Source organism: Gossypium hirsutum, chromosome D07 (genome assembly GCF_007990345.1).
Source record: "Gossypium hirsutum isolate 1008001.06 chromosome D07, Gossypium_hirsutum_v2.1, whole genome shotgun sequence".
Taxonomy (NCBI): Eukaryota; Viridiplantae; Streptophyta; class Magnoliopsida; order Malvales; family Malvaceae; genus Gossypium; species Gossypium hirsutum.
The window spans coordinates 51819913-51832569 of record NC_053443.1 but is presented as its reverse complement, the minus strand read 5'-3'; the positions used below and the strand labels follow the sequence as shown (position 1 = coordinate 51832569).

The 12657-nt window shown below is 33.3% G+C and overlaps 1 protein-coding gene and 1 non-coding gene across 4 annotated transcripts; one reads left to right on the top strand and one right to left on the bottom strand.

The window, feature by feature from the left end:
• Positions 1-264: 264 nt before the first annotated feature.
• LOC107955027 (zinc finger BED domain-containing protein RICESLEEPER 2-like) lies at positions 265-4105 on the bottom strand. 3 transcript variants are annotated; one of them, XM_041097812.1, is made up of 4 exons: positions 3889-4105; positions 796-2852; positions 658-716; positions 337-536 (listed from the first exon to the last, which is right to left on the bottom strand). In XM_041097812.1, exon 2 carries the CDS (start codon positions 2849-2851, stop codon positions 1100-1102), a length of 1752 nt encoding a protein of 583 aa, XP_040953746.1. In that variant the 5' UTR covers position 2852; positions 3889-4105; the 3' UTR covers positions 337-536; positions 658-716; positions 796-1099. The 3 variants fall into 3 exon arrangements, 2 of the variants coding, with proteins under 2 accessions (XP_016746218.1, XP_040953746.1); XR_001699793.2 differs by lacking the exon at positions 658-716 and having other exon boundaries at positions 265-536; positions 2724-2852; positions 3889-4102; XM_016890729.2 differs by lacking the exon at positions 658-716 and having other exon boundaries at positions 285-536.
• A 4942-nt stretch (positions 4106-9047) lies between these two features.
• LOC121219694 (small nucleolar RNA R71) lies at positions 9048-9154 on the top strand. The gene has a single exon (XR_005916585.1). It is a non-coding gene; the product is annotated as a small nucleolar RNA R71 (small nucleolar RNA).
• Positions 9155-12657: the final 3503 nt, after the last annotated feature.

Below are 12657 nucleotides of genomic sequence, written 5' to 3'. Positions count from 1 at the left end.
AACTGAATGTCCAACAGTGGAGTGACTAACCGGAGGATTGGGAACGGGTCACGGTGGTGGTGGTTAGGGGTGTGCATTCGGTTAACCGACCCGAAATAGCTATAACCAAATTAACTGACCTTCAAAAATTTTTAACCGTTAACCGAACCGAATTTTTAAAAAAAAACATTAATCGAACCGAAAATTTTTCGGTTAAACCGGTTGGTTAACCGAATTAACCGAAAATCATCTAATTTTTATTTTTGGTTAAAAATTAACCGATTTAATCGAATTAACTGATTTAACATATTTAACCGAATTGAATCACTACATAATTAAAAAAATTACATAAGTCTTTGAATCACTACATAATTAAAAAAATTACATAAGTCTTTGAATCACTACATAATTAAAAACATTACATAAGTCTTTGAATGAGTATATAATTAAAAACATTACATAAGTCTTAAAATTAACACATAATTGAAATGTAAGTCTTTAATATTCTCCATTTATATCCATTTCTTCTCTCCAAAAAATCTCCATTTGTATTAAACCTACAAAAAAAACTTGTGCAAAAATTTAGCATATAATAGAAATATACACATTTTAAAAAAATTAAATAATATAAACAAACGAATAGATTATAAGTTAACAAGAATAAAATAGTAAGCATACCCTTCAACTCATGAAAGCTCATGAATTTAGGGTAGGCTCGGTTCCATTCCAAGAAAAGTCTAAACATTGAATCAATTAAATAAGTAGGAGTGATATGGTAAAAAAATTGAAACTATTAAAATAAAACAATAAATATACCATTTTCGATCTTGTCAAGATCTTGGATTTGTTCTTCAATCTTTTTGATGTCTTCTTGTGATGATGATTTTCGAATCCAATCTTGAGTACACACAAGAGCTTGTACAATTTTCAGGAGTTAAAGAACTCCTATATTGATCAAGCACACGTCCCCCGGTGCTAAATGCAGACTTTGAAGCAACTGTAGAAACCAGTATAGCTAACACATCTCTGGCCATTTTTGAAAGAGTGGGAAATCTAGGGCTGTTCACTTTCCACCACAATAAAATCTCAAAATCTTCAACAAATTCCTCATTAGCCTCAGCTAGATATTTATCCAACTCAGATGTTTTATCTTCACCACAAATTTCCAACTCACGCTTTTTATACAAAGCTTGCATTTGCCTTTTGATTTTTTTTGTTGTAGTTCACCGAGAGAAACATGTGTTGGCACACTTAATTGGCTACAAGTACTATGAAGTGGAGGCTTATACTCGTCAAACAATTCATACAAAGATTCCTTCAATTTTTGCATCATTTCACAAGCTTTTTCAGAACTAGACATTTCACTAAGTGCAAATTCAATATACTTTAGTTTTTGTCTAGGATTTAAAATACAAGCAACATACATAAGAAAATTCATCTTATCAATATCACCCCAATACTTATCATACTTCTCTTTCATCTTGATGGTCATAACACTGAAATCAACATTACTTTTTAACTGAGCATCTCGTAAAAGAATATCAATTTCAGAAAGCTCATCAAAAAAATTATTGGACGTGACATATGAAGTGCCAGATATACACAAAGTGACTTCATAAAAGTGTTCCAAGAAATCCCTCAAGTTTCTAACATTATCCCAATCATCCACACTAGGCCAACCCTCTCCCCTTTCAAGTTCAGCCCTAAAGTTTGTATCTTGCTCCTCAAATCTCTCAAAAGCTCTCTCAAAGTTCTGAGCAGTGTCCAACATTAAGTAGGTCGAGTTCCGCCTAGTACAAACATCAAGACACAACATCTTCTTGCACTCTATCTTTTCCACCACAACACACTCCTTAAACTTTTGTATTCTAGCTGGAGATTGTCTCACATATCTAGCAGCCCCCCTAACACGTTCAACAGATTTATTCATTTCCTTTGAGCCTTTAACAACAATCAAATTCACAATGTGTGCCATGCATCTCATATGAAGATATTTACCATTTTGAACTAAACCCCCTCGAGGGTTAAATTTCTTTCTCAAATAACCAATAGCAACATCATTTGAACTTGCATTATCAACAGTAACAGTAAACAGCTTATCAATCCCCCAATTTAACAAGCATTTCTCAATCACCATCCCAATGGACTCACCCTTATGACTAGAAATTGGACAAAAGTTTAAAATCTTTTTATTCAATTTCCAATCATTATCAATAAAGTGAGCAGTGATGCACAAATAATTAACTCTTTGCAAAGAAGTCCATGTGTCAGTAGTTAAGCAAACTCTAGAACAAGAACTTCTCAAAAGTTGTTTTATCTTGATCCTTTCATCTAAATACAATTGATAAACATCCCTAGTCATAGTAGTTCGTGAAGGAATATGAAACTTAGGGCATACCACAAACATAAATTTCTTAAAACATTCACTTTCAACAAACTTGAAAGGTAATTCATCAATCACAATCATTTGTGCTAGTCCTTTCCTACATGCTTCTTGATCAAATCTCCAAGTTGAAAGATTCCCTTCCCCCCTTTCAACTCCCTTTCTAGGTAAAACTAGTTGTCCTTGAGAATTGTCAACAACATTACTAGGATTTTTCTTACATGAACCAATATAATATTTCAATGACCCTGTAGTATTTTTTTTCATATCACAACAAAATTCCTTTTGACAATAATTACATTTAGCCTTACTTGTACCATCACTATTAATAATCTTAGTGAAGTGAGACCAAACTTCTGACCTTTGAGTGGCTTTTCTTTTCCCGGTAGTCCCCTTTGTTTGGCTTGAAGCTCCAACTCTCGAATTTTCAGAATCTATCGAAGTAGGAGGTGTAACACTACCCTCAATAGATGTTGGTTCGGTTGACATTCTGCAAGAAAAAAATATAATAAATTAAAATACATTTACAATATTAAACATGTTAGTGAAGTACGCAACATCTTTTTTTATATTGTGAAATTGTTATTGATGTAAACAAGCAATTACCTATGTGCAGTGAATCAACAAAAATTAGAAAGCCATAATTTCATAAAGTAAATTAAAGGGAATTACTGCTTTTTTTCCCTTATGGTTCTAAAAAGAAGACAACTTGGTGAAGTACGCAACATCTTTGGATTTTATATTATAAGTAATAGTGGTGTTTTAAAAACATAGAGATATTTATAAAAATAAAGTACAAATATTGCGAATGACATGATGACAGACTAAAATCGTTATTTTAGATTAGGTTATTTATAACTATTATATTTTAAATTTTACACATTTTAAAAACATTAGGTCCGATTTAAGAAAATGGAGGAAAACTTCAATCAATGAGCTTTATAACATCTTTATAACATTTTTGAAATTAATTATGGGGGAAACGTGGTATAGATTGGACAATTTCAAATTGGGGAGGTGAGCTAGGGTTTTGGTAAAGGAATCAATTCACATGCCAACTCTTAAATAAACTAAACTAAAAATAAGCAAGTCAAATTCCCAACTATATACATATTTTCAGTGTTTATCCATACCTGTTCTATATGGAATTAAAAAAATTCACTAACACTTCTATTTTCTTAGTTTATCATAAATATATTATATGTTAATCAGTAAATCAATAATAAAATTACACATTTCATTAAATTTTGAAATCCAAAGCATGATGTTCAAAAAACATAAATGCAGTTTCAGATTTCGAAATAATATATATATTACAAGATGAGTGGAACCGGTCAATCTTGAAAACCAAAAAATTTAAGACAAAGACAGAGGAGAACTAAAAATTTAAGGCAAAAGAAAAAAAAACATGTGAAAAACATAATACAAGTAGAAGCATAGATATGGAACAAAAAAAAACGGCAAAGACAGAGGAGAACTAAAGATTCATAGAGAAAATTTAAGGGATGAAAATGGAGATTTATTACCTTTTTGGAAAGTTGCAAGGAGTGGGGTTGAAAAAGTTGCAGAGAAGAATAAGAAAAATTAGAGAAAAAGAAGAACAATATGGAATAGAATGGCAGCCGAATGGTAGGGCAGCAGCAGGGAGCCATGGAGCTGCGTGGAGCAGGCTATTAGATATTAGTTCTGTTTTAGTTTTAGGGTTTTAGTAATTTTCAGCTGTTTGTTACTTTGTTAGAGACTTAGACTTTATTTTTAGACTTTAGTTTTATTGGGTTGGTAAATGGTAATTGGGTTTGGGTAGACTTTAGTTTATTGGGTTGGTAAATGATAATTGGGTTTGGGTAGACTTTAGTTTTAGTTTTATTGGGTTGGGTTAGATAATTTTATTTATTAATTTTTTCGGTTAAACTGAAAAAATTCGATTAACCGATCGGTTTCGAACCGAATTAACCGTTAACCGAAAAATATAAAAAAAATTAACTGACCCTCGACCGAAAAAATTCGGTTAACCAACCAATTAACCGAATTCGATCAGTTAACCGAATTTTTTTGGTTTTACCCGAATTATGCACACCCCTAGTGGTGGTGGGAGGTCATCGACTAGATGCTCATTATCCTCATTCTGTTGAGTCAGATATAGTAGCACATATTGATCACCTTGGGCTGACGGACAACCATCCTTATATGTTTCATTATACATAAGCCTTATGGTGCTATGTCCTCAACCAAACTAAGAGTATCGGCCTATTCAGGGGTCTCGAGAAGGCTAACGTAATGGGCCAGACGTATCACATAGGGACCCATACAGATAAATCATTTCCATAGATGCTCACTCTGATAAAGACAACATTGGGCCACAAAATGGGCTAAATCAATCAGGTATTTCTCGTGCATGCTCCATAGGAAATACATATCTAAAGTGCTTACAATGCTTGTACTCTCTTTCTGGCCAGTTAGAGTGTGAGCTAAAATGGCGTGAATGTAGCACAAGGTCAGAGGTAGGCACCGAGCCTTGGGCTGGCTCGTGTTGTATGAAGTGGCAACCTCTAAATATCGGCCAATGGATGTGTCATGGAAGGATGGAGAACTCAAGCGTACCCAAGAATTCATCAGAATATATACCAAGAGAAACTCCAAGTCTCGTAATACTCAAATATCGAGTGATGCCCCCAAGATGGAATGAGATTGCTCGAGGTTCATCCCCTGACGATAGCATGGTCTGTAGGAAAAATGTGGAGCAAAACTCCAAAGTAAGCTCAACATACACCGGCTCCACGACCGTAAAGAATCGTTCTCACGGTGTTGCATCCAATAAAGTATGAACATGTGTGGATAGACCCATTGTCTAAAAGGCTTCCCATTTGATACACCGACCCAAACCTAATGATCTGTCTTTCAGGTGCTGGTACCTCTCTTCATGGGGTGAATGACCCAGTGTTGAATGATTACAGTCGGAGATGAGAAAGATGAGGTCCCAGTAGTCTTTCGTTTCTTGGACTGAGCAGGTACCTTACTTTTGCCTCGTGTGTTTGGCGTCATGTACTTGAAAAAAATAACAACCAGCTATCAAAAAAGTAGTGAATCACTGACTGAGGCATCATCAACATCGATAAAATACATCTCATATAAACATAGTCGATATCTGCAACAATTATCAACAAAAATAATTAAAAGAATCCAAATATATTGTGCTGATAGAAATTAACCCAAAACATATTGAATTTGTAACATAAAGATTTAACATGAACAATACTAAAAAAATAAGCATCAATCAGTACAAATTGCAAGCATATAGGCTTCCCACCAATAAAAATAATCTAGCGGATAAAAATATTGACATACAAAACATAACTAATCAAGTGTAATCCACCTCACAACAAAAATTGAATTCCTAACTAAACCCTAAATAATTCAAAAAGAAAAAAATATAATACTAATAATAATCAAATTCACAAAGTAATATTAGAACTAACAATAATAATAACAATAAAAATAAAATAGTAATAATAAATAAAATATACAAAATTGAAGGGGGTGGCAAATGGTGGTAGGGATTCTTGGTCGGCGGGGCAACAGCGGGCAGTGGTGTGAGGGGGAAAGGGGGAAAGGAAAAAGGGGGTGGTTGTGAACGACAACGAAGGAGATGAAAGACTAAGGAAAAGGCTTGGACGGCAGTGGAATGAAGGGTGAAAAGAAAGGTTGAACGACCGTTAGGGGTGAAATGAGGCAAGGAGGACAATATGTGGAGTGAAGAGCCATCGATAGTGACGGCGGAGGAAGAAAAGAGGAGGGTGGGCGGTGGTGAGTTGGAAAGAAAGGAGAAGGGAAAGATGGAAGGGTAAGGAGGAGACTGGCGTTGTGATTTACGAACGGTGGCAAAAGGAAAAAGAAAGGGAGAAAGGAAATGATCGACGACGTTAAGGATATTAGGGTTGCTGGAGGAAACAACCATAAGGTTAGGGGTATAAGAGAACGGTGGTGTGGGTGAGGAAGAAAGGAGAGGGAGTGAAATGGAAAAAATGTTTCAGGTTAAAAATAACTGCAAGGGCATGTATATGGACTGTGTTGGGCCACACGGTCGTGTGAATCGGTAGTGTAACTCACTATGCCTGTATGGCCTATTAGAAAATTTTAAAATGTTGCTCAAGTGTTCACATGGCCTAGGACACGCTCGCGTGTCCGAGCTATGTGTCTCTTACAGCTGTATCACCAGGCCGTGTGTCATCTCCTAGACCATGTTTTGTTGTCGTTCACTTCTCCCACGGTCATGTACATAGGCATGTGGGTCACACGGCCGTGTGATTTCACTCAGACTGTGTGGGTCAAAAATAATTTAGAAAAATTGGCTCCAATAATCACATGGTCCAGGACACGCCCGTGTGTATAGGCCATGTGTACTACACAACCGTATTGATAGGTCGCGTGGCTTCTAAATTTTTTTAATACCCATGTGCACATGAGCGTGTTTCCACACCGTGTAGGCCACATGATCATGTTTCTAGGTTGTGTGGTCTACCCCAGACCGTGTGGACATTTTTTAATTTTTTTAATTTTTAAATTTAAAATTTTTTAAGCAATAAAATGAAATTAAAACATACAAATAAATAGAAAACACTCGGGTTGCCTCTCGAGAATCATTTTATTTAGACTCTAAGCTCGACTTCCCTTTTCAAGCTTACGGTTAAGTTGGATTTTGAAGTCGTAGCTCTTTTCTCTTGTTATCAATGTTACTGCTAAGATAAAGTTTGAGGTGATGACTGTTTACCTTGAATGTGCCATAATCAGGGTGTGTTACCCCAAAGGTTCTATTTGGGAATCTGTTTTGTACCGCAAATGGATTCAACCATTTTGACTTAAGCTTTGCAGGGAACATTCGTGGATCTAAATTACCCAACAACACTTTGTCTCCAAATTTGAATTGATTTGTCCTCTTTAAATGCACACCATGGAATTACTTTGTTACTTCTTTGTATGTTCTCGGTTTCTCATTAGCCTTTGTTCGCCGTTCATCTAATTCATTGAACTGCACCATTTTTTTCTTCACTTGTCCTTTATTTCTATCACTTTGAACAAGATACAGTTCTAACACGTCTTCATTAGTGATTTCCTGCAAAGAATGTTGAGCTGCATGATTACTAACATTAACAGAATGACAAGTATGATCTCACCCCCTAGAAACTCTCACAACATCACGTGCTTGAAGAGTAACCTTTTTATCACCTACCCTCAGCACAGGTTCACCATTACCCACATCAATAATAGTTCTAGTAGTGGCTAAAAAGGGTCGACCTAAAATCATGGGTATCTCAACATCCTCATCCATGTCCAGTATAAAGAAATCAACAAGGAATATAAATTTATCGACTTTAACAAGTACATCCTCAATTGTACCCCTAGGATACTTAATTGATTTGCTAGCTAATTGAATACTCATCCTAGTGGGTTTTTAGTTACTGGAGACCAAGTTGTTTGAACATTTTATAAGACATTCGATTTATACAAGCACCTAAATCAACAAAAGCTTTTTCTACATTTAAGCTACCAATAAAACAAGGAATAGTCAAAATCCTTGTATTAAGCTTAGTGGGTAGTTTGTTTTAGAGAATGGCCAAACACTCCTCATTGAGCTCCACAGTGGACAATTAATCTAATTTCCATTTATTTGGTAATAGTTCCTTTAAAAATTTTTGTATACTTTGGCATCTACGAAAGAGCTTCAACAAAAGGTAAGTTAATATGCAATTTTTTCAAAAGTTTAAGAAATTTACCATGTTGTTCATTGATGCGGTCTTTATTCAACTTTGTTGAATATGGAATTGGTGGTTTGTATTCTCTGATCACCGTCTTATGCTCTTTTTTGCATTCTTCAGCCCCATCATTTTTCTCAACAGCTTCTAGATTCAACTTCTTTTCAAGCTCGGCTAACACCTTTCCACTTCGTATAGTGATTGCTTGGACTTGTTGCTTTGAGTTGGTTTAAGTTTTACTAGGTAAACTGCCTTGTTGTCTCTCTGAAACCAATTTAGCAAGCTAACTAATCTGATTTTTGATGCCCTGAATAGATACTTGTTGATTCCTAAAAGTTGTTTCAGTGTTCTGGAATCTAGTTTCTGACACTGAAATAAATTTGGTCAACATCTCTTCCAGATTCAACTTCTTTTCTTGCTGATAAGGTTGCTAAAAACTCGGAAGGGGTTGTGACCATTGATTTCCTTGACCACCCCAAGAGAAATTTAGACGATTCCTCCATCCTAGATTATTATTGTTGCTGTAAGGGTTATTCTAAGTTCTAGAATTATTACCCATAAAGTCGACTTGCTTATGCTCCATGTTAGACTTGAAGGGCAAACATTCTAAATTGATCATCCTCGCTCCAGTCGCATCACATTGCATTACTGTATTCACCTATTTAATTCAACTCAAACAATCAATATTTTTACTCAACACTTCCACCTGACTTGCCAACATAACAATTGCATCTATATTAAAAACATCAGCGGCTTTAGTAGGCTTTGTTCTCATAACTTGCCACTGATAGTTATTTAGTGCCCTCTCCTCAATAAATTCTTGGGATACCTTAGATGTCTTATTATTTAGTGTTCCACCAACTGTTGAATCAATTATCTACCTAGTCGAGGGGTTCAAACCCTTGTAAAAGATTTCAACTTGTAGCCACAAAGGTAACCCATGATGAAGACACTTTTTTAGAAGATTCTTAAATCTCTCCCATGTATCATACAATGTCTCAAGCTCAAATTCAGCAAAAGAAGAGATGTCATTCCTTAACTTAGCTATTTTGGCTGGTGGAAAATACTTCAACAAAAACTTTTCAGTCATCTGAGCCCAAGTCATGATGGAACCCCGTGGAAGTGAATTCAACCACAATTTCACCTTATTTCTCAAAGAGAATGGGAACAACCATAAGTGTATGACATCATCAGTCATTGATCTTGAATGTGTCGTAGATCTCCAGAAAGTTAGCTAAATAAGAATTTAGATCTTCATCTTGCAACCCATCAAATTGAACATATTACTACACCATCTGAATTGTGTTTGGATTAATCTCAAAATTATTTGTAGTAATAGTCGGTCTAACAATACTTGATTCAGCTCCAATTAGAGTGAACTTAGCATAGTCATACATAGTTCAAGGACCAGGAGTTGTAGAAGGTTGTTGATTACCAGAATTATTATGCATCTCAACAGTAATTTCCTTTTGCTCTTGATCGTCTATTAAAATCTATTGACCTTGCCTTGCTTCTCTAACTTCTCTCTGATTTCTGTGAGCAGTTTTTTTGATCTCATCTTCAAAAGTTAATGGTTCCACAGGGTTGTCTCTGGTCATAAACCAAAAGAACCTGTAAGAGTAAAAAAAAGAAAAAGTAAAATGTAACAATTAATTTTAAAAAAATAAAAATAAAAATAAAATGACTAAATTAATAGAAATAAAGTTTTCCTAATATTTTAGTTTTTGGCAACAACTCCAAAAACTTGATTTCTACAGAACTAACTAAAAATTTGACTAAGGTAAGTGCACTTATCAATTAATAGTATAGGTACAGTGATCAAAGATATCATTCTTACGAAGACTAAAATTACTAGTAATTAAACATACTAATTAATTTTAATAGGTGTAAATTTTTTATTACACACAATTTTATTATTTTCTTCAATTGGAATTTCTATAAAATCATCTTTTACTGATAACCAAATAGAATTTTTATCTATAGTAAAAGGTAAATATTTACATATAAAATTATTTCCTAATAATATATCTCCTTTCATGTTAGGAAAACATACAATTTTTGGAATCACAAATCTAACATTGTTTATGTAGATTGGTAAATTTTTAACTTTATAATGTATAATAGTTTTACTACCTTCTATTCCTATTATTTTTATAGGTTTTTTCATTAATTCCCATTTTTCTACAGGAATTACATTTCTTCTGCAACTACAAATTGTAGCTCCAGTATCAATAAAAGCATTTAGAGAATATTTTTATATTTTCTAAATTGAAATGTGATTTTGATATTTATTCCAACTTTTGACTTTTTATCAATTGTTGAAGTTTGAATTTCTTCCATTCTAGTTTTTCTAGAATTATTACTAGGATCACTAGGAAATATAGGAATTTGAACAGTTTTAATTCCTATTGGTGTACTGTTTGTACTAATATTATCCTCTTCTTCATCTGGTTGAGAACTAGAGGGTAAAACTAAATTTTCATTTGTATTTGTTATACAATTATTTTTAAAATACAATCAATTATTGAACTCTTTGAACCAAACAGGTTCACTACTGAAATTCAGCCAAAATTATTAGATTTAAGAGATCTGTCAATTCCAAGAGATTGGATGATGGAAAAAATTAATAGTTCTAGTACTTCTAAACCAGTTAGTACTATAGAATATATGTCATCAGGCAATAAATTGTATTTTAAAAATAATTGTATAACAAATACAAATGAAAATTCGTGATTGATTAAAAACTAAAATTAACTAACAAACACAACAAAGAACAAATCACAAAAATAACCGATTAAAAACCAAGAAGCAAAACAATACCCAGGAAAGAATTCACCTAGATTTCATTTGTCATTATCAATCTAAATTACGCAATTTCTATACTTACCACCTTGATCCGTAAAAATCGCTAAATTATGCTAATATCTCTTTCGAGCATAAGAGCAACTAACTCTAGGTTGATTAATTGAAATTTCTTTCTAATTAAAACCCTTATTATCGCATTAACTCATGCTATGGATTCCCTTATTAGATTTGACTCTAATATGGTAGATTTACTCTTAAACAGTTTATTCAACCTCTGATTTAAGCATATCAAATATGGATAAATAATCTAGAAATATTAAACCAAGAATTAAACACACATAATTGAGAATAAGGAACTAAGAATTTATTGCGTAAAATAAAAATCAAACGATAGAATCCATCATAAGGTTCATCTCCCTAGGTATTTAGAAAATTAGTTCATGCTTGAAAATAAAAACATTCAAGATATAGTATAATTGAAAGAAACAAAGAAAGTCATGATAACCTCATAAGAAATCAACTGGGAATATTTAATATTGACAAAAATATACTTCAGAATCGGCTTTAATAGTGTTTCTTAAGTTGTTTTCTTAAGTATTCTATGACGACCCCCTCCTATTTTTTTTTGTCATATATACGTCTTAGAATGCTCAAAAAACCTAAAAATTTTAATTTTTTAAAGTTCGATGTGAAATATTGTGGAATTGGCACGACCTACCACATGCTCGTGTGGGTTACACAATCGCGTGGAATGGTCTAGCTCATGTGGCTCCTGTAGCTTGCTCTGATGCTCCTGTTTTCGTTCGTTTTTTGCTTGTTTTGCTCCTAAGTGCTTTATTAAGCATCAAAACATGAATTTAAAGGTTTAGGAGCATAAAATTCACAATTAACAACGAATAATAACTCAAAAAATGTATTAAGAATAAGGTTAAAACATGTTACTTTTAGCACTTATCATAAATTGATTGATTTTAAGCTTAGATGTGAAAAAGGACTAGCTTGTAAATTTTAATTGTTAATTTTGTACAAAAGGACTAAAATTTATAAAATTGAAATTTTATGTGAAATTTCTTTAATAATAGATTGTAGAGGGCCCCTAAAGGATGTAAATGAGATCAATTTTGAAATCGATGCTCAAAAGTAAAAGTTATTGTGATTCTAATTTCAAAGATTAAATCAATTTAAATGCAAAATTTAAGGGGCATTCTAAAATGGGATTAAATAGGTTCATGCATATCCTAGAATGAATTGCAAATGTTTTCTATTAATAAATTGTCTAACATGATTGTTTAGATCACGAATTGAATCAAACTGGAGATAATCAGGGAAAAGCCAAAATTATCTATTAGTCCATGAAGGTTCAACTTGTTGGTTGTTTCTACCAGGTAAGTTCATATGGTATAAATGTGCTTAAATTTTTATGTATTTTATTTCTTATTTTATGCTTGATTGTGAGTTGATTGAGGTAATTAGTATAAAGGTGAAAGTTGGACTAAATTGTAAAGAAATATATATATATATATACGGGTTAAATATGTCTGGGTGAATTTAATAAATGTTAGGATATGATTGACAATTTAAGGGTGTTGTGTACACTTGTATGGATTGATGATAGAGGTTACCGAGATCTAGCATTTGTTGCAAACTTGAAGATACATGTGAAAAAGGTTTAACCTGAACTAGTAACCTAATGTCATTTTAAACGTTTAACCTAGACGAGTAACGTAACATGTATAGTTT